We start from the raw sequence: 25,425 nt of genomic DNA on the forward strand, positions 1-25,425 counted from the left end.
ACTGGATGGAAGAGGAACCGACCACCTTATTTGCCTGGGTAAAAAAAGAAATGAAAATACGTGTCACTGGACTCAACATGACGTATCCATGTAATATTTCACGCATAAAGCTTGTGTTTAGCTAACCTTGTTGTGGCTGCATATCGCATATCGCTAACGTACTATGAGTGGAGTTTGAGGTGAATTTTGAATGAAGCCACCCCCGCCGCGGTAAGGATGGTTCAGTCCTGGTGCGCTTCCTCGGATCCCACAGTGTAACTTTTGATTCAGAAACAAAATTAATATTTCCAAAGTTGTTTTGTGCACATTTGTATCACCAAATGGATTTTTAGTCTTATTCGTAAGTTTTCCATTTTACAGGTCCGTGTTTCAGTGAAACTTAAGGTTTTGTGCTAATGCTATAAAATATAGTTTTACTTGGAATATTTCCCCAACCATCCATTGGGAATTTTCTCTATTTGATTAATTAATTAAAGCAAACCCTATGAGTGTCTCACAAACAATCTAGTCAGAATTCTGCATCAAGCTTTATTTGGAAAAGTCCACGCTGGGGCAGTGGTATTGTACTAAGACGAGAAATTTAAAAAAAGAAAAAGAAAAGATGGCTAGGGGTGGGTGGGTAACCTACATACACTTTATATTTAACAAGGAATAGATAACCATAAAGGGAAAATATCACGAACTGCTAATCCCCAGATTTGACAGCTAAAGCGTCTCCAATAGAGGGCGTCACTAAACCACTTCTCCCTGTGTTATTGTAGACAGAAAAATATCCAACAACAAATAGAGCAGTATAAAAAACATAATTCAACCAAAATAAGTGAAGTAACTTGATAACAGATTGTAATTTTACTTGGCCAAACGCATGTATATCTATTGTACAATCTGAAATTACCCTTTCCCCCTTTGTTTTTGGCTGAAATAATTTCTCACACCATAACGGACCAGTTAAAAAAAACAAAACAAAAAACAAAACAAGCTTCAAATGAAAGCTCCATTGCTTTCAAAAGCGTCAGATCATCAGTTTTCCTGCCACACTACATCTTTATCTTTGCACATGTTTCACAAACCTAGTGCAATTCCACAGGCACGTCGGAGATCTGTGCCATTCACTTTTTACAGACAGATGGAATTACATGCTTCTGAAATATGCAGTTTATGTAATGTGTCACTGTCACACATTTATCTTCTTTCTCAATTTGGTCATCATCCTTCTGCCTTCAGAGCAGAACTACTCAGTCTTTTGCAAGCTATTTAAAAAGGAGAAGAAAAAAAACCCATACTGTTCAGACTGAGGTTGAATAAAAGTGAATCTTTGTTTTTATTATCGATTATGAAAATGAACAGGCACCTATTACATGGAGCTTGCACATCCCAGAACAAAATTTCAAATATAAATAACACACCCTTATTAGTGTTGACCACTCACAACAACTTGCAAGCTAAGAGTTCAAACCACATTTAAAAAAAAAAAAAAAAAAGTAACCTAAGGGGGAAAAACAAAACAAAAAAAGAACAGCCAAACCCTGTAACATAACCACAAGCATGTTTAAAAAGACAAAACAAGCCTTTATTGATCCTTTAGGCGTCTCTGTGCACTGATGCTGCTGTGACTACATTTACACAATCAGTGTTTCAGTCAGTCTTATTCTCGAAGCAGTGATAGCAGATACGACCTTATACAATGAAACTAATAAAAAAAAAAAATTGGTTAAATAGATGTCCTTAAATTATCAATATAGTTTTTTGTTTTTAAATCTTCAGATAGCCGTGTGCTGTGGTAATCTCCTCTACAGAATAGAGCATCATCACATTCACGCATGTTCATTCAAGAAACTCAGCTAGACCCTGGAAAAGGGAAAAAAGAAAGAAAGAAAGAAAAAAAAAAGTAGTAGATACAAACAACTCAAGATGGAAAAAATTCAAGTATCTCTGACTGGATGGCGATAAACATGTCTTTAGGAATGGAGTGATTACACTTTGAAATGAGCACAGCCTCTGGAGGTGAGCACTGTTAGCATCCATCCTATAAACCGTGACCTCAGTTATGGAACGACTAAAAGTTGCCACAATGTTAGATGCCAATAAGAAAAAGTAGGGTTTGAAACTGCATGCACCCCTACTGTAAAACTACCTTTTTTTTTTTTCCTTTTTTCCAAAACCAGCTTTACATGTTTGTTGCTGACCGTACACAACCTAATTGGCAAAAGATGCAAAGTTCCAATGAAATAAAGCACTCCTATCATCATTCTGCTATAAAGTTAATGCATCCTTTGCCAAGTTCTTGCACATCATCTAACAATTTAAAGACGCATGTATGTACAGAATAGTTTCAGACATGTTACAAGTTTACAACATAACAGTCTCTTTTGGTGAAAATATAGTTAAATTCAAAATCTCTGATAGGTGTCTTTTTAGAGGCGATCTCTTTATTGAAAAAGTACCTGAGCCAAAACTCTGACCAGGGGGAAGAGAGAGAGAAGGAAAAAAAAAAAGTATTGTCTTCATACATTCTAGAAAGACTTTGTCATTCTAGAGATAAAAATGAAGATTTAAATAACAAAAAAAAATAAAAAAAATTCAAAAACATACTGACCCGTCAAAAGCACCCCCTTTTCAAAGTATCAACTAGTTGGGAAAACAAAATGCCAAAAAACAAAAAAACAAAAAATTCAAACATTTCAGAAGATTAAAGCATGAAATAATAATAAAAATATATATCATACAAATACAAATGGATCATGCGATGACATTCTTTGAATGGAAGAGAGGCTGATGCACGTCTTAAAAGGCTGGACCAGAAAAGTTCAGCCCAGCTTTATGAGGAGACAAACGCCGAGGTCACTGGATGACTCCTGGATCTACCGTCACGCCTGTGCTATTCCCGTGTGTACCAAATTTCAGTCCGATGGTAGGAAGAACTGCAACCAGGTCTTAAGAGTTGGAAGATGAAGAAGAGCGCGTGTGCTGTCGATACAGTGGTTAAAAAACTAAAACCCTTGAACCTGATAAGCATCGAGGACTGCTTACAGTACACCTGCAAGTTGGGAATAACGTAATAGTGCCTTTTTAAACTAGATACCATCACAGTGCATGTAGTACTACTACTACTAATAATAAAAACAGATGAAGCATTTTCTTGGGGTTTTGATGGTCAAATCCCTTCCAGAAGACTGTTAGATTTAGATCTCTCTTTGTAGGCCCCAGCATGCATCCACCGGTTATTATTGCACAACACAAGGACCTTAAAATGCAGCCACACACAAACAAAAAAAGTAACAATAATAATCTTAAAAGAGGAATTATAAGTATCAGTACAAGTCTGCCTTACTTGCTCGCTGCATTGTGACCTTTTTGCCCTCCCCCCAAAAAACGGAAAAAAAACAAAAAACAAAAACAAAACAAAAACACACACAAAAAAGGAAGAAGTTCCATCTTGGGTGCAGCTAAACGTTCCGTTATTTTCTATTTTACAACAGACTAAAACATGCAGCCAAGAGCCTCCAGCGCATGGTGTCCATTGTTCCAGTCAAAGGTCAGAGTTCAAAGACTGAATGATTAAAAAGTGCTTTACGTAGGTCAGTAGGACTTCTCTCTTCTACCATTAATACAAAGTTTGTACATTAGCATGTATCATCTGTGAAGGCAAACAAGACAGCATGAAGATTAGAATTACAACAGGAAACAGACAAAAAAAAGTTTCACGTTCAGGAAGTGCTGAAAACAAATAAGACCTTTTTCTTTTTTTAAACTCACCGTGATACCACCATTTTGTTTTCTTTGGGTTTTTGTTACATGTTCTTACATAAAATGAGTTATCGGGCGGTCGTCTCTGCAGAAAACAAAAAGCAGCAATTAGATTTAACATTTAACACGTGCCCACAAACCGCTACCGCCCACACCGGGTGTCGCACACTTACCTTTTCTTTGCAGCTTGACAACATGCTGATAATGCTAAGACAAACTGATTGCACCGAGAGCGCTGGCGACCAGTCTTCCGTTAGGATAGATAGACAGATGTGACCGTTGCTATACACATGCGGGTGGACAGGTATATTCTCTCCTGTGAACATTACCTGCACAATGAAAGCAAAGCAGACCACATCAACGCAACTGAATATGTACAAATAAAAATCCCACGAGGCTGGCGAGCTTTAAGATCCTAAAGAAAGAAGACGCATAAAAAACAACTTTGGGGTGGTTGGGGGTTACGTGTGTGGTCAAAGAGCCAGCTCGGGGATGAACTTTGGAGAAAGCTAAAACATTCATTCCCGTCAATTAATGACAACAAAATAATTAGACTTGCTGCAGGGTTAACCCACTACTGCAGGGATAGCAAACTCATTTTACTTTGTGGGCCACATGTAGCGAGCTGGACCAGTGAAGCTCTCCCATTCTTTATTGCTGATTTAGTGACCGTTTTACATAGTGGATATTTTGTATACCTTGTACAGCACTTTGGTCAACAGACGTTGTTTAAAATGTGCTATATAAATACACCGATTTGACTTCTGTCGATGTAAAGATGCTTAATTATGGATTTAATCTCAGATATTTTAATGGAAGAAAAACCAAAACCTTGTCGTTTACGTCCACAAAGCTGATTCTGTTCATCTGGATGTCCAGTTTTCAGTGGGAGAAACGTTTTTTCACTTATCCAAGTGACTTCTTAAAAAGTAATGAGATGTTTCCCCCACTGAAAACACAATGTCCAGATAAACAGCATCAGCTTTCTGGGATTTCCTTACTTGGATAATAGAGCACAGGGGAAGTCGTATCAGTAGGAAAAACTGTAAGACTAAAAAGCTGTAGGACTAACTGTGTAAACACAGTTAGTCCAAAACTTATGCCTTCTTTCACATCTTACTAAACTGTCCAGTTGGTCGGACTGAAGGCTTTGTCGGGCTGATTCTGGCCCCCAGGCCTTATGATTGACACCACTGCTCTACAGGGATATGAGGCTCTCGGATTAGGACAGAGGGGCCGGGACACGGTGGGAGAGAGAGGAAAAGCGAACAGCGTAGGGAGAGCTAGAGAGGAGATACAGCATGTTTTATAAAAAAGTAGACACGTTCTATAAAAAGCACTGGGCTACATTTGACTTTGAAAAAGGCACAAGAGTGAGGGCCAAGCAGGAAGATATGGGAAGTGTGAGAAGCAAAAAGCTAGAGTCAGAAGTGCTAAAGCAGAGAGAAGGGGGAGCGGGTAAAAAGGGTAATGAAGGGTTGAGTCAGTCTGGCACCAGACCGGGCCTCACGGGAGAGTGCAGGCTCCACATCATGAGGGGGAGGGAGGTGACTGATATGACTAGAAAGCACAGCTAGCTTTATAGTCTAAAGATAAAGACCCAAAAAAAAAAAAAAAAATCTCTTAAAATATTTACTCAAACCTCCAAATCACACCAAGCCAACAGCGTCTTTAGGTAACCTAAATCTTCTATTTCACTAAGATATCTAGTCTCGGGTCCATGCTGTGCCTTGTTCTAGTGCTGAATCTGTGCTCACCACAAGTTTCAATATTTCTAACTTTAGAAAAAGAAAAACAGAAGTAGCCTCTGTTTTGTTTCATAAGGTGGGCCTCTAATTTGCATGCGCACAACTGCTCAGAAATCAGAATCACCCCAAAAAAACAAAAAAAAATAAAAATTGAAAGCTTTTTATTAAACTCTCAATCATTTTTACCACAACTGAACATTTCTGTGAAGAAGCAGCAACTTTTCAGCACTTTTCAGTGTCTGGAACATCAGCCTTTGTGGGTTCAAGTTCAATGAGGAAAAAACACACAGAGGAAATTTCATACTAGTGTGCGTACCATTCTGTCAGCAAAGTGTCTCTAACCAGAACAGGAAAAAAAAGGTATGCAGCTCCAGTGAACACAATACCCATCTCAATGTGACAGTGAAGAGGTGATTTTAATGACACTAGGCAGAGCTTCAATGGAAAAGGCCAAATCTGAGACTAACCAATAAAAGAAAGCCAAGACTGCTAAACGCTGCATGCATTTGACTGAGAAAGGCTGGAAAATGGTGGTAAGATCAAACAATTCCACCTTTAAAGTGTTTCCAACAAAAATTGAGATGGTTCGTTTTGTAGTGGGTAAAGGAAAAGATTTATATAAGATTAAAAACGAGATGTCGAATAAAGAAGGGTGACCCTCTATTTGGAAATGCCATGCTGTAATCTGCTGGAAGCGGCATGACTGGACCGCACGCAGGACAGTGATCTAAAGAACAGCTCCGAAGTACACAAGAACTCTCTATAGCTCTTTATAGCTCGGGGTCTGTCTTTAATGGAGACGTTACTGCAGTCACCAGATCTCAACCATACCCATTAGATTACCTCAACAAATTTGAAACAACGATGTCTGCAACGGTTCTTTAACGAAAGCAAAGTCTGAAGGCCAAAAAACAGATGTGACATTTTAGGTCGAGCCCAAAGTTTTCCAATTCTGTCTTATTTAAAGCTGAAGTTATTATTGGAGACTGATTCTAATCTTAAAAATTTTGTAAGCATTAAAAATAAAATAAATTCTAGAGAATACTCTGATTCCACATTTCAATCTAATGATGATTAGTTTTAATTGCAAAGCTTCTATTTTCCCCATGTGAATGACACAGAATGTTCAAATGACTGGTGGAGTGATGTGCAGAGCTTGGATGGCTAAAACATGTCAAAAAATGAGTAAATGAAAAAATAAAAAGCCCTTATACAATTGTAACAATCTAAACTGTAAGATTACACAACACTGTTTAAAATTTGACATCTTTGTTTTAGAAGATGCTGCACAGGGTTAAAGTTCTGGTAGGAAATCTGGAGTTTCTCCTGTGCGCATGTAGCTGTGAAAAGGCTCAACAGAAACTGAAGCTGTTATGCAAAAATTGTCAAGTGATTTTGATCAGACTTTGTTTTCTTTTCCACGACAATAATAGGATATAAGGTGAAAGAGAAGTTCCTCCGAGGCCCCAGGAGAGGACTTCAACAGTGGATAAATCTGATAGTGTGTCCTTCCTATTTGAGAGGGTAACAGCTAAGTAGCTCAATTTATCTAATTTTCTCTACCTATTTTTAGACGGGCAGGCTCCTAATCAGTGAAACAAGACTGTTGAGTCAAACTAATCCCATCAAACATGGCTTCAGTGAGACTTCTGCACTGCTGTCTCTCAGTGATTCCAAGCCAAGATTCATTGCACTAATGACCATAGAGCCAAGATGTTTCATGAGATTACAGCAGGTATCTAGCCGATGAATATAAAAGACTGTTTCTACAGCTCTTCAGTTTATTTCAATCGGAACACCACTGTGGACCATGAACTCAGGAATATCAATCTTTGATATCAAGCTAGGAATGGATGTGGGACATTCGATCAGAGTAGCAAACGGTATCCTTTGTTCATCTGCATCTCCTGCACCCACAGTGCAGACAAAACAGATCCATAAGACAAGATGGTTAATAAAGTGAACTTATAGATAGCTTCAGACAAAGTGCTTTAAAATGTTTAACATTTACCCACACACCTACGCACAAACAATAATGACTGCTGAGCTTACCTGAGGTGAATCAAAAGGATATCGACTACTAAATTTGAAAAGCAGCTGAAATTTCTCTCCTTCATACAGTGTGCCAGGTGCTCCCTCCATATCTACAATCCACCTAAAAAATTAAAAAATAAAAGCACAATATTAAAGTATGTCAAACAAAAAAAAAAAAATTACATAAAATAACACAGATCACCTTGAGATAATCAGGGTCTAGTAGTCTCTGACTACAAATCAGAGTGATGTAAATATGAAAAAAGGCCATTTTCTTTTAAATTTATGGAGTTGGTGGAGGGAGATCCATTAAATTTCAACATTAACTCTCTTAAATTACAACTTACAATAATGTAAAAGTTAAAATTTCATTAACTTGCACAAAAAAACAAAACACATTTTTAGAGATTTACACAAATCAGAGGAAAGAGGAAACCACAAGGAACCACAAAGCCCTGCGAGGTTGCCCACAATTTGCATGGAGGAAATGAGCAAATTTACCCTCGATTCACCATATTAGCAGAAGAACCTGCGCCATTAAGGGACCCTGGGCCTATACAGATAAAAACAGCACAGTTTGAATGAGGTGCACCAATTACTTTTGCGACCCTCACACACCCTGTGTGTAAATCCAAATTGCAAGAATCAGTTGATTTGTGGTTTTGGGGGATTGGAGTAAAGATCTTGCAAATTTTTGACAGGATAAACTACTCAGGCTTTTTCCTTTTTCCTCATACGTAGTGTACTTGACAGTGAACATAAACCTTCAGTGCTTTGGGAGAAAATGGCATTTCTATAAAAGCAAAATTTGGTTTATGAGTGATAATGTGCTCTGTGTTCAATCTTACAATTCTGGAGTAGGTGGGAAACAATGACAGCTTCGACATTATTTCTGTTAATAATGTGCCGTTTTATAATTTGGCAGCAGATTAGCTAGAGACAAGTACAGAACCACATGTAATTATCATTAAAAAAATAATAATAAATCATACACAATGTGAGCTGCCGGTTCTCCAGTAAGTGTGTGTAATCAAAAGCTTTCAGTCTGACTCATTTCAGTGACATTCAATATTCATCTGGGTTATGATAGTGCTTTAGTAATAATGTGATATTCTATTGATCTACTGGACAAAATCTATTTTCGCTTCGGTGGCCAGGCTACAGAACTCTGCTGACTGAGCTGCTAGCAATTCAATCCTGCTCAGATGATTGCAAATACAGAGCCTTGTGCCTCTGGGATGAAAGACAGCCTACCTGCACCGCACACTCTTTACACACACACACACACACACACACACACACACACCTCAAGACTGCTGAATGTAGCTTCACTGGTGGCAAAAACAAATTGAGTGCAGAACAGTTGTGGGGCTCATAGTAGAATCCTTAGAAGAAAAAAGCATCACAATCTCTGCCCTATTTTTTCCCATGCAAGCAGTGCAGACAGGACACCAGAGTCTTGTGGCTGTTATCCAGGTTTATAGCCTCATGCCTCATTCAAATCTAGACTGGCACACATGAGCATTTAAACCTACATATAAAGTCTGTTCTCCTTAAAACGTTGCCCTTGGAAAGGGTCAGTCACAGTGTCTAAACGAAGCTCCACTTTTCCTTCAAGAAGTTCAGAGCGAGGCCTGATTGTGCTACCAACTCATGCCAAAAACAGTCAGGGACTTCAAGGACATCACGCTCAATGTGCTCAAATTCCCTATAGCCTGGTGATTATATGATCCAGTCAACAAAAATAACACTGAGACATTTAGTGAAAGTGTAGGGACAAGGACTAATGAGTACACCTGAGAGGCCCAACAGTGCCTTTAAGCAGCAGTTTCCCTGTTTACATTAAGTGACTCATTACACCATCAAGCTAACCAATATAGCACCAGCACACAATACACTTAAAAAACAAAACAAAACCATTGACTCTCAGTGTTGCTCGTTACAGTACAAAGTGTACTATATAAACAAAAGGTGCAAAGCTGAAAACACACTGACCCTTTATTGCGGTAACATACCAGCTTGTGTGCTTCTATGCCAAGCACAACAAGAGTATGTCATACTCCAGTCAGGATAATAAAGACATTTCATGACCACAGTCAATCGTGACAACAGAAAGTAGCATAAAGACACCTTGTGACATCAGAGCAGAGCGTTTAAAAAAAAAAAAAAAAAAGACACACCTACACATGCCTTGTCAGAGAAATTATATACAAGGATCACAAGCCAGCAGGACTGGTTAGGAGACTTGGCAGTCATGCAAGGCATTTGTTAGACCAGGTGACTGTTATCTAATGAGGAAGATGCCACCATAACTGACCAGTGACAAACACTCCAATGTGCACCCTCTCTTTCAGACGGCATTGGAGGCCAGAAACCATGCCACACAACTCGAAAAGTTAGTAACTTAACAAGTCCATGCTTCAGCTTAGAAACTAGTCTCAAATCCATTTAAAGACTACAATTCAAGTCATATTTCCTGGCAACAGTAGTCATGGGGTTTAAGGGGATACATCACGACAACCAGACAGAAAGGTCAGCCAAGCAACCTCTGTTTCTAGCCCAACTCCTGCATGCCAGCCATTAAATATTTTATAAGGATGAATAGTGACACTGTGCATTAGAGACACTCTACGAAGGGCCTGTGGCTGCCAGTTGCTGGAATGACCCCAATTCCTCACCACTACACACTGCTGAGGCTGTGGTGTCTTACCTCCAGCCGCAGCTACCTTTATGGCATGCGGCATGCTTGCCACGCTACCCGTTTAAAGGAATGAAACCTGGCATTTCACAAAGCCACATGGTATTTGAGCAAACACGATAGGCATATCGGTGATAAAAACCCAGAAGTGCTGCCACTCTGAAACAAATGAGTCACAAGAAATTAAAAAAAAAGAGAGAGAGAGAGAGAGAGCGAGAGAGAAAGAAGGACTTACTGTGTAATGGTGTTCTGTACACTTTTTTCATTGAGCGTCATTCCTGGGGGTGGATCGTTTTGCAAGGCTAATAATTCCTTTTGTAGCCTTTTCTGTGGGAGAAAACATGATTGGGTTTATACCCCCCAAAAAATAAATAAATAAAAAGTTGAAATACTGGATCAAGTCAAGTAAAATCAAACAGAGTAGTGGCTGAGAAATTTAGCACGTGTTCATCAATTTTATTAAGAGGCCCATACCCGGAAAAACACTGATACATCAATGATATTCCAATGAGGGGTTACCGTTTATTATGTTTATTAGTAGTTAAACGTGACCCAAACAAAACGATTTCAAAGAGGTAAGTGTTTAAAAAAAAATGTATGAAATTTGCTTTACGGGTTTGATTTATTTAGACGTTAACAGCCAGTCAACTGAACAACGCAGTTTCTGTGAAAGTGATGCACCTGTTCAGCTGTTCAGGAGGAAACTGCAACTGTTCGATCTGCGCACCGTCTGCTTAGCTCACTGTGGTGAGAGCCCGGCCACTTAACCGCCAACATTTACGGGAAACATCGGAAATTTTTCCACCTCATATCCTTGAATTATCACGCCTTTCTGAGAAGAACCTACACACGGGCCAAGTCATCGACATACAGTTCCAGGAAGCTAGCTTCTACTAGCCTTGACTTGCTGTGGATGATGATGATGGGCTAGTTGTATTGCTAGCAAAGAGCAGCCGCTAAACCTGAACAGTTGAGGATAAATGTCATCGATTTTACAGTAACGTCACCACCACTTTGGGCAAATACGCGTAGGTAAATGAAGTGGTCGATAAAGTGCCAGGAAAAAAATAGTCGGGAGGTCCGGTAAAAATCACAAAATAAGCGATCGCTGTCAATTGTGTTCTTACCTGCATCGACGCCATGATGGAAACCCCCCCTCCTCCTGCCTCAGCGCAGAGTGTAGAAACGTACGTCAGGCGGTCACGTGATTTAAGTTGTTTTGACAGCAGAAAACAAATCCACACGAACGTGTGTGTGTGCGCGCCACCGTCACCGCCAAGATGTCCGTAACATTTAGCAGATTTATCACAGCATTTCACCAGCGATAAAGACAACATAATATTTTTAAATATTCTTTAAATATGGGGGACTTCGGGCACCTCCAGTGACCTTTGCTAAAGGATGTATTTTAGTTATTAAAAGACAGAAACTTCCTACCTTTGAGGTATAACATGATCAGACGCTCGGGTGGAGTAACCGTGCCTAAAAATGAGAATAACATTGGTTTCTACAACCTCTAAGTGTGAGAGTAATGACTCATCATGACAAAATGCTTCAAAGAACAGACTTCCTGTGATCATCAGAGTATTTAATTACATTTTTCGTTTTCCTGATGATGATTATCATTATTTGAGCTGCTTTAGCTCGTTATGTTATCTTACTGTCATTTTTTTTAGGTGTCAGTGGCTTAAGCACAGGAAGCATATTCATTTATCTGTGTAAGCAAAATTTTTGAACATTTCATCCACTTGAACTGCAATTTGATCTAACCTCCTAATGTTTCCTACAGAGAAAATGTCTCTTGGTAGCCAGAGTTGCATCAGATGTGATATAAGCTCTCGCCTCACCATGGGAATTAATAGTTGGGTGTATCACATGGCATGGCTGGTAAGCACTCCATATAGGCACCAGTCAAATGTATGGACACAGGCAACGTAAATTTCTGAAACTTGAATGTGCAAGGAAATGTTTATTCAGAATAATAAGATCACATCTATCAGCTTTACATTTTTATGTAGTTTAAGTGATCACTGACTGTTTTATGAACACGGAAATTTCTTCTATAACATGCAACACAAAGCCCTTATGTCATACCACTTTATGGGACTTTAAGGAGTCTGTACCAATTGTTTTATCCTAGAGTCATAAATTCACTTCTTGATGAATCAGTGTCACGCTGGAGCAGTACGAGCACACAGTGAGTCCTTTCAGTTATTTGATAAGTATGTTAAGAGTGTTTAAACCACAGCAGTTACTGCAGTTCTCCTACGATAGTGTAAAAAAAAAAAAAAAAAAAAAAAAAAAGCAGTATTTTCAGATTCAATACACATTTTTATTTCAGCATTGCCATGCTAATTAAATTAGACATCTGAGGTTCATTCATTTTCCAAACATCCTTATCTGATCCGTATAAAGACTAAACCCTTTTAGTAGATCTCCAACTACTGATGTGAAAAAGCAAAACAAAACACTGAATTATCTGTTTTAGTGTATACAACATCCCCACTGTTGCCTTTATCTCAAATATCTTTTTTTTAAACTTCAAAAAAGAATAAAAATAGGAAGCATATTCATTGTGGAGATGGTACTTCATTTCATGAGGCACAAGGTACCAAAGACTGGAAACAAAGTGCTCACCAAATACGTCTTTATTAAGATGGTGTGGTGAGGAGAGATTTCTGGGGGGGGGGCACATTTGTCACATTCTGCTATATCCATTTAACATGTTAAAATGTCATCTTTTAATACTAATGAAACAACAGCAAACCACAGAAAAAGGATTATTTTTCATATGAAGTGAATAGCAAAACAAGTTAAATACTCAAAAAAAGAAGAAAAAAAAAACAACTAAAAATGTTTTAAGCTTTCTTTCCATTATCTTTGCAACTTTAGCAATCCAAAAAGTTAGCAGCCATGAGTAGTTCCAGTGCGATCTCCGGCGCGATGGGGAATTCGGGTATTTCTGTGGAGCTGTTGGTGTAACGGACCTTGTAGGTGAAATACATGCAGACCTTGGAGAGGACGTGAGATGGAATCTCTCTGAAATTCACTTCGTTGGTTTCATTCTCAGCAAATTGTCCTGCAGATAGACAATATCATGTTCATACATTAAAAGAACATATACAGGGATTTCCTCAATGATGTAAGCTTAATTTATAGGGCTGTGTTGAATTTCTGCCATTGCTCTGCCATCGTGAGCAAAACTCTTAATATTGGTCATGGATTTGATGAATCTGGAACTAAACAGTTACTTTTACAGAAACTGTGAAAGGAGAAACGATATCGGAGCCAACTGAATCTATAAACATATTGCTAGACTTATGAAAAAAAGAAAAACAGCATGTCTTTGCACTGATGCTACTGGAATAGCATAATGAACAAGCTAGATACAATTACTGAGGTATTATCCTGCTAATGTGTTTACACCGGATACTGCTACCAAACAGCCCTATCACAGTGGTTCATGTCTATGCCACTGTAGTTACTTTTCTGTTAAGGTGCACATCAGCCTACAGTGTCAAGTAAAGAGCTTCAACATAAATTTAAGTCTTGCACTGAGCATAACACCTAAAAACACCTTATTAACCAAAAAAGTATTCTGAAAGCTTTCCAGTGTGCTGGCCCAAGTAGTAGTAGTAGTAGTAATAATAATAATAATAATAATAATAATATTACTACATTTTATTTGAAAGCGCCTTTTAAAACACTCAAGGTCACTGTACACAGTAGAATAAAAAGCAACATAAAAGCAAGTAGTTTACACAATCATAAAAGCACAAGACATAAATAAATTTAAAATAGCAGAGTGGAGAGGTTATGTGGGTTAAGCTATTTTGAACAAGTGAGTTTTAAGTTGGGACTTAAAGAGAGAGAAGGAAGAGATATTTCTTAAATCAGGAGGTAGGGAATAGGGCTGGGCGATATGACCTAAAATCCATATCGCAGTATAATTTGAACCATGTGCGGTAACGATATATACTGCGATATATTCTTTTTTTTTTTCTGTATAACGTATTTTCCACCCTAAAAATCCTTTAATTTTCTCAAAAATCGAGAGTGCGCCTTATGTATGAATTCTGGTTGTGTTTACTGACCTCGAACCGATTTTATGTAATACACAGCGTGCAGAAATCTGTCAAAAAATGCTTTAGTACAACTTTGGTAAGCTACGAAGCCACACTGCTTGATGGACTGTCAGAGCATTAGGTCTGCTGTAGTCAGGAGCCTTGCAGATTATCTGGGTCCAAATCTCCGTCCGCTTCAGATCCCAAAGTCAAACGAACACTGAGAGTTAAAAACTGTCAAAATTCATTCATCTTCAATAAAATGATCAGCGTTGCTGCTTTACCAGGTGCAACAATTAAGTTTAACATCCAGGCATCAATAAAAACAGAATTTATTTAAATTTAATGGAGCTAGAAGTTAGCAGGAAGTTAGCTCACTAGTTTCCACCTAAACATGTTCTGACTGAGAGATTTTTGAATATAATGTTATATAATGTTGTGCTAGTGATCGCTAGCGACACAGCTATGTTAGCATAACATTAGCACAGTGAAACTGGAGGATGAACACCAACTTTTTTCCACTCGATGAAAGTTAACGTGAGGGATTCTGGTGGTTAGGGACACATGCAATCGCAAGGCAGGATGCTATACACGGGCCAAACTTCAGTCAGGAGAACAACTCAGATAATTCATCCACAATACGAGGTTAGTTATTAATATACTGCAACAACATGGGAATAAAACAGCTGCCAGAGAATTCAACATTAATGAATCAATGGTATGGAAGTGGTGGAAGCTCAGTTTTTGGCTTTCCCCATATTTCAAAAGTGCTTCATCTCTTTGCGATTACTGTCGCCCGGCATAATTTGCAGATGATAATGGTTGTAGCCGCTGCAATGCTTTTGACCAAAAGAGGCGCATGTTGACATCATCAACATGCACTATCGCGGTAGAGCGGTATAGTCAAAATCTCTATCGTTGGCCAAATTTATATCGTTTCTATCGTATATCGTTTATATTGCCCACCCCTAGATGGAGCCAATAAACAGAATTCTGCATGATGATCAGAGCAGGATAGGTAATCAAGTAAAGTTGGGCAAAAATATTTACAAGTTAATTGGAAAACAGACCATATAATGGATATTGATAACAATAATTAATTTTAAAAAGCATTAAACTGTCCAATTAATTGTAATTATATGCACCTACAAAGATATTTTTGATCAGGGATAAATGAGGCAATGAATAATGGCATTTGCACCAATGAAATCCTATTAATAGTATTGCTAACAAAGGGGGAGCACAGTGCCATCAACTGGAGAAACAGAATTAACCTGACTGAAAGCAATAACACCATCTTCTACAAGCACCACTATGCACATCTTATACAGAACCTTACACACCCTCTAACAAAATTAGTCAAATAATAGTTCACATGATGATCATGTGGTTCAGGTACTACAATGGGATTTCTATATGTGGGGTTTTTTTTAATTGCAAAAAGATTTTTTTTTAAAAAGCCTCCAGTAAAAACAGCAGCAAAACAAACGTTATGTTCTTCAGTGTTTAAATACATTTGGTTCCAAATTCCAAATAACTACTCACACTGGATTAAAGTGGACAGCAATCCAATTGGGGCTGCGCTACAGGTTAGCATTGGTCAGAGACTAACTCAAAACACTAAGAAAACACCTCAAAATTCACACACAAAATTTTTTTTAGTTTCGTTTTTTTTAAGCAGATTGGCAGAAACAAGCTACCACTGGAAAAAAAAAAAAACTGGCATGACCTTCAAAGTGCAACAAAATTACTGGAGAGCATGACCAATGAATGTATGTGTGTATGATAACATTAGATTACAAATCATTCAAGTTAAAAAGTTAAATTTGCTCCTTTATAACAATGTCATTGTCTGAATTCTCACCTGGCCCGCTTAACATGGCTTTGATAGTCCCAGATGTCAAGGCATGTTCTCGTTTCACAATGAACTCGTGGCCATCTGACGAGATCAGCTTCACATACATGGCATCTGGCCCTTCGCAGCCACCATAGGTTCTCTCTTCACCATCTGTGAAGTAACAGAGATGACAACCAACAATTTTAAACAGGTGTACGACAACAGCTACTGAAGAGGGACGAAGAAATGAGACCTCAGTGTGGCTACTTTAATGTGGACAAATGGGAATTGTGGATTTCTAGCCATCACTCACCCATGTTGTTCCGGGATTTCTTTAATCCTGAAAAGGAAAAACATTAAAACATCACTCTTTTTGGGGCATAACTTGCAACTCAACATTTAATCGGCTAGATTACACAACGGTTGCCACTGTGTTTGTCAAACTGCAGGTTGTTAAATGTTAACGCTGGCTATCCCGTCGAATATGATTTATCACAAACGCCGCGTAAAGTTAGGCCCGTTAAAACAAAGCTAGCTTCCTTTCAGAGATATATGAACATCTTCACCTGTAAATCCTCTTCATCCATCATATCTAAATTACACAGCAATGGCTGTGAATTTATTCCTCTATCATACGTGTAAGCAGCCGTCAGAGTTAGTCAACTCTGGCTAGCCTGCTAAAACCTTTCCAAAAAATTGATATAGCTTTTTTATTTTACCGCTTCTTCACAATGTAAAACTTAAACCACATAGTTGACTTTGACATACGGCAATACATAAAATCACGTAACGGAAAAGATACACGGATTCTTACCACTATGTACCTTATAGCGTAGAGAAGATTGTGTTTCAGCTAACGTTAGCTAACAGGATGTTGAAACCCGGAACCAGTATGGGCGAACACACGTCCGCAGTAAATTTCTTCCGCAGAGTCGAAAAAGAAACCTCCCCGGCTCTTTGCCAGTTATGTGTATAAAATAAATAAATAAATAATAATATTCATATTACTATGGCTAGAAACCTTTTCTTTTAAAAAAATAAAATATTGTCTTCTACGATCACAAAATACGTGTCAGGATAATGAGCGTTCAACTGTCCGCTATTGTATATGAGTCAGCATATCGAAATAATACATTAAGGTAAACAGATAAGGCTAAATAAGCAGAAGAAGTAAGACATTTTCTGGGTTTTTATTGTATTTTATCATTATTATTATTATTATTATTATTTTATCAAGAGCTCAGATGACTAAAATTGGTTTACGGGTTAATGCCTTGTTAATCCTATAGAGAGCGCCTGTGTTCAAGCTTAACCTCTCCGACTGTTTCCACTGGGTTTGTGACGAGCGACAGCAGGTGTTGATTGGACATGACAGAGACATTTTATAGGGCCATAAATCTGGATTCAAGAAAGAAGAGGCGGGGGAGACATGTACTCTGTGCTTTTATATCTTCTGAAGTCCAGCCAGTACAAAATATTATAAGAATACAAAATATCATAAGAATATCGAATACATAAGGACAACATTACAGCAAATGGGATGTCGTACGCTCAGATTCAGACTGTGTCTTTGCCTGGACCTCTCTGCCTGGAGGTCTTCATGCAGGAAAAGTGATGACTGTTGAAATCTGAGGCTCACAAATGGACGCAGAGTTATCTGAGCTGGGACACTAAGAGTAGTATACTGAGCATGCCTGGAAACAGTTTGATGCAAGAGTGATGAAGTGTATGTTCCTTACAGATAATATTGTGGGACTGTGATATATTTTTTCCCACTTATTCTGATATCTAGGGATCCAGAGTTCACTCACCAGTGGGAGAAGGAATCTATTTTCCAAGCCAGTTATTTATAATTGGCTGTGCTGGGTTCTGCCATAGATATCAGCGAAGAGGCAACACCAAATCTGATATTTATTTTTTGTTGCAAGGATTATATGCTGTTGCTTTGTGCTCCAGAAGGTTCTATCACCTTTGTTGCCTGTTGACTTTCTTTCTCTCCCTCCCTCTCTCTCTCTCTCTCTCTCTCTCTCTCTCTCTCTCTCTCTCTCTCTCTTACATACACAGACACACAACCAAAAACAATCACTGACCTTCCAGTCCCCCATTACACCATTAGTGCTTATGATCAGAGAGGGCGGGTGGCGGCGGCCTCTTTGATGTCCCTCTGATACGACCCACCCGGCTGCAGCTGCTCTCGGCTCTATTTTGGGGAGGCTGCTGTGGGCCCTTACAACAGGGCTTCCTTAAACCACACAAACATGCAGAACACATGCAAACACTCGTGTCATGTGCAGTGATACCATTCATCCCTGTGACAACTGAACTCTATACAGATCACACTTTCTTGTACCCACCTCTGGTGCTATGGAAAAACTTGAGCCACCAATTATTTCTTTGTATTTTTCTAGGAAAATGAGAAACGGCTGCAGCTATTTATTGAAAAATGGAAACATACACGGAAATACAGTATATAAGGCAAAATCTGAGTTTGTGTAATTCTAACAACCTTGAAATACAGCTTTTTTCTTCAACACAGCCAACTCTGTTGAGGAAGCTTTCTTGTTATTTCTTGAAGTAGTCTTCAGGAATAGTTCTCCAGACTTTTCCTATCAAGGCATGCTTTTGTGCTTCGAATCATTTTCAAGCCATGTCAGGTTTAATTCATAACTCCAAAAGACCTGTTGGCGTTGATTTTCAGTCAAGTTCTTGTAAAATTCGGCATACCTCAGCATTTCCTCCTTGTTTTTCTTCCTTAAGAATGGCTTCTTCACAGCCAATTTTCCACTGAGGCCATTTCTTATGAAGCTTCAGTGAATAGTGGATGGATAAACTAAAGGGCCAGATGTGTCTCTCGGGTCTTTGTTGGATTTTATTCCCATTTCTTAAGAACAGTTTCCTTAGTTTTTAAGCTAATAGTGCTTTGTGAATCACCTTGTTGGTGCAAAAATACTTTATACCCTTCAAACTGTGTTACATTTGCCATTTTTAATAAAATCGACTAAAGAAATGGGAATAAGCAGTGTGTTTTTGTGAGAGACTGCTATTAACAAATTGACTAAAAATACAGTTTAAAATTGGTTCTTTGCTAAATAGTCTGTTATGTGAAACAACAATGGTTCACCCCTTGAGTTTTGTACCATTTATATTCTTGCATGATTCACAGGTCAGTGCTAAGTGGCTTAAAAAACATTCTTCTGAAAATGTTCAGGTACAAGAACTGCACTGAAAATCAGGAAAACCAGCCAATGTCCAAGAATAACCTTCAAAGCCTTCCAAACAGCCTGGGGAACCATTGCTCAAGATCACATTAAAATATTAAAAAGAAAGTCTGGCTTCTTAGAAGTTAAATATAAAGAAGTGAGGGGTGACTCAAAACTTTTGCATAGTAGTGTAAACACGGTCAAAGTTTCAAATAACAGTGTAAGTGCATGTACAATTAATCCAAATGAGGCAAAAGCACAAATGTCGGAGTGCTCTAAATGATCAGTTCATCTTTTTATTCTGCTCCGCTTGCCTTTTTTCAGACAGATCTTCAACTGAGTGGCCACACCAAAGTTGAGTATAAGATAATTAAAAATGAGTTTGAACTGTGAATAATTCAATGCTACTCTAATGAAGTCCAATAAAGAAAATATGCATATGGAAATGACAATAGTGGGCGTACTTTAAACATTTATCTGCTGATTTTTCCATCATTAATGATAAATGGCAAAAGTGGATATGGTGTTGTGGGAAGACTCTGTCTCACTTGTCTATATTTACCAGCACACACAATTTCCTCTTCTTTATACCACAGTTTTAATTCCACATCGGTTGGTCATATGTAAATACATTAGGACCATTTTAGGAGCAGTACAATGGCCTTGGTAGAGAAGCCCTGAATGAAACCAGGTCAGCATTATAGTCATGATAGGGAAAGATGGGGGATGAATGTCTTTGGGCAATTCTTCTTCAGTGAAAAGAAGGGGAGTCTTGTCACAGTGAATCTGAGTGTACTGTTCCTTTAGCCTGCAGCCAGCCACAGCGCCCTGCACTTCTCATGTTGGTCTTAATCCCATGAAGCTCAGCATCAGCAGCCCATGACATGGTTCAAAACAGAAGCATCTCAATATCAATTTATGCTAATTGTTTAAAAAGTCTTAAAATCCATGAAATAAAAATTGCATATGAACTTTTTATATAAAAGGATTTGTTTCTATTTCTTCCACAATAACTGTGTTTGTGTAATTTGATTTACCAGAAAATTAGTGAGAATGTAAAGTATCATATGTGGCAAAGTGCCGCTTTTGATATCCTGTCTTTGTTTACCTTGTACGGTGGTGGGGTCCTCTTATGTGCTCCTTTGATAAATAGTTGAGCAGGTAGAGCTGTTGAGAAATAGGTGCTGACATAGTAGTATTCAGCCAAAATGCCTTTGAAAATTGCAGCTAATGGTGAAAGCAGTAGGATGAAACAATGCGCTCCGAGTCAGTGAAGCACAATTATCACGAGCCATTCATTAATGGTACACTCCTGGCAACTTATGCATCCGTTAAGACGAAGCCATTCGCAGCAAATAATGCATGAGGAAAAATAGCATCCTCCAAATCTTTGAGAAGTTTTTTCTGGCTTGCCTCAAGTTTATATATTTATTTAATGTAGTTCACGCACAATGAAAGCTTCAGCAGACAGATAAGTGGATGTGACAACCATTTACTTTGAGTAGCTTGAGGCTAATGCGTTGTGTTGAGGCTTGCTTGTTTGAACTATTATGACTCACCCTACAGACCCCTGTGTAAATATGAGGAACAGATGAGGTGATGCTAAGCAAGGCAAGCAATGCCAAGCATGGAAAGGGGATCTGCTTAATACTGATGTCTTAGCAACACTTCTGAAAAACGCTGCCCACTGATATCTCCTCACTGCTTACTAGCATTAATCCAATTTTAGAACTGAGTTGCTTTTTGCTCTGAAGGTGGAGGCTTGGTCTCAGTTTGTTTGACCAATCGGCAGCAAATTTCAATTTGCTACCCAAGTCCTTAGTTTCTATTAAGGCTACCTGTTTAGAACATAATTATAAGCACTGTATAAATATTGTTTTAGAAAGGCTAAATATAAGGGGAAAAATGTATGTCAGGTGTCTGCTTATGTATTTTCTCTGCTCTCCCATACTGAGTCGCACACTCACCTCACGCCCACTAAACTGGGTGTAGAATCTCCACCCTGGTTCAAAATTATAGCTGTCAAAGAATTTTGTTAAATGGCCTCTATAAGAAGGTACGATATGCTTATAAGGTTTTGGTTTATATTTGTCCAACTCAGCCTGTGCAACCAAATCTTGTCCCACTTGCTCTGCCTTATTAGAATAGTAACAGAGATATTCTATACTATTACTGACAAGTTCTGCTTCACATAGGGGTTTTAGTTGCCAGGAATATATACCCTCCAGAATATTCCAGAGGGACACAGTCTGAACAGCAATACGACACCGTAAAACCATAAAATTAAAAACAAAAGAAATAATCTCCCAGTTTTGCTTTTTTCTCTTGGAGTCAGGGCAGAGACCACAGCAAGTGCAACGACATGGTGTTGCTGATTCCAGGCAGGTGCCCCTGCTGGCGTAACATGACACTAATCCAGGGCTGATCAGTGGTGGAAACAGTATAAACTGACTCGAGACAAACTGGGGCACCTGCGTGCTTCTGAACAGCTAATGTGAGACCCTGACTAAGATACTTTGATTTCGTGCCTGGTGTTTTCCCCCCTGGATCTCATTATCAGAAGGTCAACATGAGGTCACTGTTGCATGGATATAGGTAGGAGTGAACATGAGACTAGAATTTAAAATATTTTTACAAGACAAGTAGAAATCCTTGTATCCTTCCAATGAAATCTATCCGTTGATTTTATTTGGAATTACTTGTGTTGCATGTATGCTGTCCTCTATAATATACTTACCAGCCATTTCATTTGGTATCAGGTTTGATCCTGTTTTGCCTTCTTAACCACCTTAATTCTCCATGGCATAGATTCAACAAGGTGCTGGAAACATTCCTCAGAGATTCCGGTCCATATTGACATGCTTGCATCACACAGTTGCTGCTGATTGGTCAGCTGCACATGCACGATGGCCGTCTCCTGTTCCATCACATCTGAAAGGTGCTCAAATGTGGATTGACATCTGGTGACTAGTGGAGGCCATTTGAGCACAGCGAGCTCACTGTCATGTTCAAGAAAGTTTGAGATGATCTGAGCTTTGTCGGGTGTTATCCTGCTTGAAGCAGCTTTCAGAAGATGGGTACACTGTGGTCATAAAAGTAGACATGGTCAGGAGGGCAGGATGAATCTATGCTTCCATGCTGTTTTGACCCTACCATTTGAATGTCACAGCAGAAATCGAAGCTCATCAGACCAGGCAACATCTTTCCAATCTTCTACTGTACAGTTTTGGTGATCCCCTACGAAGCTTTTTTTTTTTTAGTTACTAGCCATTCTTCTCTGATCCATGGCCTCAACAAGGCCTTTTTACCCAAGGAGCAGCTGCTAAGTCGATATTTTCACATCTTTGGACCATTCTCTGTGAACCCCGGAGATGGTGCTATCCCAGTTTAGGGATAGCACTGAGTGTATACCATGATACCTGAAAGGTGAACTGAATGGTAAACGAGGATCAAAATACAAGAAGAAAGCATAATGTTGTTTAACAAGGCATAACATCTTTATTGTTATACACATAACTTCATCTCCAAAGACTTTGCACAAATCAGTGGGGTAATATGAACCTTGCGATATCAAAAGTCTCCCACAGTTTCTTTTTATTTCCTAAAATACTCAAACAAATACATCTGCTTTCCACATCCCCAATGGTACATACAGTACATCCAATTAGAAATAAAGAATTTTTTTTCCACTGTCAAACATTATCATATGTGCATTACATTACCAATTACAAACAAGTTATATTCATTGTCAAAATAGGTGTGCAAATTGTTAGAAAAATACCAACTCATACCAGATTCTGGATTGTGCTCTGTAAAAATCCTTATAAATAGTATATAATAATCTATATAAATGTCTCTAACATGCAATGTTGCAATTCAAAAAATATCCCATAAACAGACTGTTCAGGTAAACCCTCTGAAACTCCAGCCTTAACCTTTATTTGTCTACACCATAGTTTTCTTTAAATAAATGTCAGTAGTTAGTTTTTCAGTAGTTCTGTGGACGGTTTGCAAACATCAAACTGGTTGAAGCGTTCTCGAAAAGTAACGTGCTACTCATTCCTCCACCAAGGCAGAAGGATGTGATGGATACCATTTGTGTGTTTGCCAGCAACGTTATGCAATAACTACTGAGGCCAATTTTCATGAAACGTGGTGGAGAGGTGGACTATGGGCAAAGGAAGAATTTATTGAATTTTTGGTGCAGGTTGGATCACTTCCTTTAAAACTGTGAAACAGGCTGCTGGCCTTAGTGGAGGATGAGCGCTCAACTAGTTTCATAAGAGACATTATAGTAAAGTTGACCTACCAAGAAAAAAAAGGACCGCATTAAAGAAAATCTAGACATTTTAAAGCCCTTTCTGTGATGACCAGTGTTCACAAACACATCAGCTATACAATGAATAAATAATTAATCTTGGTACAGGTGACAGTAAATGTCCGCCGTATATAAATAACCACTTTGAAAATCAAAGAAACTCATGCCATACCTGCAACAAAGACTACAAGCAGCTACGATGAGGCAAGTTAAAAGCATGGTTCAGGTGATGACAACAGTCAGAGTATTTCCCACATACAACAAAGTTAAGACAAGGATGGCATTTCTTTCCCTCCCCCCCGCTTCCTCATCATTTTTGAGGTAAACAGTAGTACTGTTAAAGACTTTTGAAGGCATCTCTCTTCTCCCTGCAGCCACATTCCCCATGGCCTTGACCTGAATAAACTGTCCACAAAACTGTCTCGATCCAGTCTCATAAGCAAGCAAGCAAGCAAGCATTTCTGGGCTTACACAAGCAGCTGTGCGAGCTGCGTTTTTGCATCTTATCGGTATAGTGAAAGCAAAGAATAGTGACGAAATCCAAGCTAAATGGTCTACGCGTGTACAATGAAATAATTTTCCTTCCGATTTCATAAATAAGACATTTGTTACCCTCAGAGTGAGCGAGCTTCTAAAGTACTGCTTTCTTAATCATAATGACTGCTGTCAATTACCACTTCTCTCAAAACCAGCCTATTAAAAAGATGCGAGTCTCACAAAATAAATGGAAATAAAAAAGGATGTTCATAATGGCCATACTCGAACCTTTTGAAAGTATAAACATATTGCACTTTCAGTTACGTGGTTGTGTAACGTCAAATTACAGCTCAATTGTTGGAAATGAACAAAGGGAAAGCAAAATGTATTTATTAGTTCTGAGAAGAGAACAGATTTCTACAAGCAAATGACGGCAGGTAACCAACATTGATAGAACATCTATGAACAAAAAACTACGTTAGAACAAAAAAGAAAGAAAAACAAAGTGTTCAAAACTGTACCATGCACGGGGAGTGTTTCAAAGCAGTGTATCCTGGATCACAAAGGACGGAGCTTGAGAAAGGTGCAGTGATGTTTGGGTTAACAGAGTAAGACTGGCTAGTGACCGTGCTAGCACTGACTGCTGGCAGCGGCCATGCCCACTTTCCTCTTGCAAGAGTGGCTAGAACCCCAGAAAACTCTCCAAACACCCAAAGCGCACTCCTGCTGCGACTGTTCCCCCCTCTTCAACCCCTTCCCCCAACCCTCGAGCCGGGCTCACATCTCCCCATCAAAACGTCAGATGGCAAAATAGAAAGGCAGCTGTTTGCTCCCGTCATCTAAAAGTGCATCTCCACACTCTTCCAGCACAGTCCGTCAGCCCACTGCTATCGCTGCCAAGGCAGTGGAAGTGGGCTACAGAGACCTGTGCTTGGATCAGCACATGTGTGGGTTTCAATTACGTCTTCTTTTTTTTTTCATTTTATGTATATTTTTTTTTTAGATTGCGTATGTTTGGTTGCAATTTTTAAACATTTTCTTTATCGCACTAGACACAACATTTCACTTTAGCTTTTAGAGAAGCCAAAGGAGTGCTAATTCACGGGGCTGGCCCCTAACAAGGCCAGTGTCAGGTTGGTGTTATCGTTGCCTTCCTCTCGATTCTCTTCGGTTTCATGCTGATTCCTTTGGCCATCCCCGTGTTTCACTGGCGGCGTTTTCATGTTTCAAGGCCGACGATGCAACTGTACCAGTTGCCATGGTTCCGCTGGAACATAAGACAGTTTGTTTGTAACTTTCTGG

At 38.9% G+C, this 25,425-nt stretch overlaps 3 protein-coding genes across 4 annotated transcripts in view; all 3 read right to left on the bottom strand.

Annotated features, from left to right (window-relative positions):
- Positions 1 to 2,707: 2,707 nt before the first annotated feature.
- On the bottom strand, positions 2,708 to 11,384 carry ube2wb (ubiquitin conjugating enzyme E2 Wb). Its single transcript, XM_085362418.1, has 6 exons — positions 11,355 to 11,384; positions 10,463 to 10,554; positions 7,548 to 7,650; positions 3,921 to 4,076; positions 3,757 to 3,832; positions 2,708 to 3,637 (listed from the first exon to the last, which is right to left on the bottom strand). The coding sequence occupies exons 1-6, from the start codon at positions 11,367 to 11,369 to the stop codon at positions 3,624 to 3,626; spliced, it is 456 nt and encodes a 151-aa protein (XP_085218544.1). The 5' UTR covers positions 11,370 to 11,384; the 3' UTR covers positions 2,708 to 3,623.
- Positions 11,385 to 12,548: 1,164 nt separating this feature from the next.
- On the bottom strand, positions 12,549 to 17,013 carry eloca (elongin C paralog a). Of its 2 annotated transcripts, none has more exons than XM_085362419.1 (4): positions 16,953 to 17,013; positions 16,442 to 16,468; positions 16,156 to 16,299; positions 12,549 to 13,306 (listed from the first exon to the last, which is right to left on the bottom strand). In XM_085362419.1, the coding sequence occupies exons 2-4, from the start codon at positions 16,443 to 16,445 to the stop codon at positions 13,116 to 13,118; spliced, it is 339 nt and encodes a 112-aa protein (XP_085218545.1). In that variant the 5' UTR covers positions 16,446 to 16,468; positions 16,953 to 17,013; the 3' UTR covers positions 12,549 to 13,115. The 2 variants fall into 2 exon arrangements, with proteins under 2 accessions (XP_085218545.1, XP_085218546.1); XM_085362420.1 differs by having other exon boundaries at positions 16,943 to 17,001.
- A 4,612-nt stretch (positions 17,014 to 21,625) lies between these two features.
- jph1a (junctophilin 1a) overlaps positions 21,626 to 25,425 on the bottom strand; it is a 37,115-nt gene continuing 33,315 nt past the window's right edge. The window contains exon 7 of the mRNA XM_085362963.1: positions 21,626 to 25,390. The gene's annotated coding sequence lies outside the window, so the exon portion shown is untranslated. The remainder of the gene's footprint in view (positions 25,391 to 25,425) is intronic.

This window comes from Diplotaxodon limnothrissa, linkage group LG9 (assembly GCF_057381915.1).
Source record: "Diplotaxodon limnothrissa isolate DT_005_m linkage group LG9, D_limnothrissa_male_GT1.1, whole genome shotgun sequence".
NCBI classification, from domain to species: Eukaryota; Metazoa; Chordata; class Actinopteri; order Cichliformes; family Cichlidae; genus Diplotaxodon; species Diplotaxodon limnothrissa.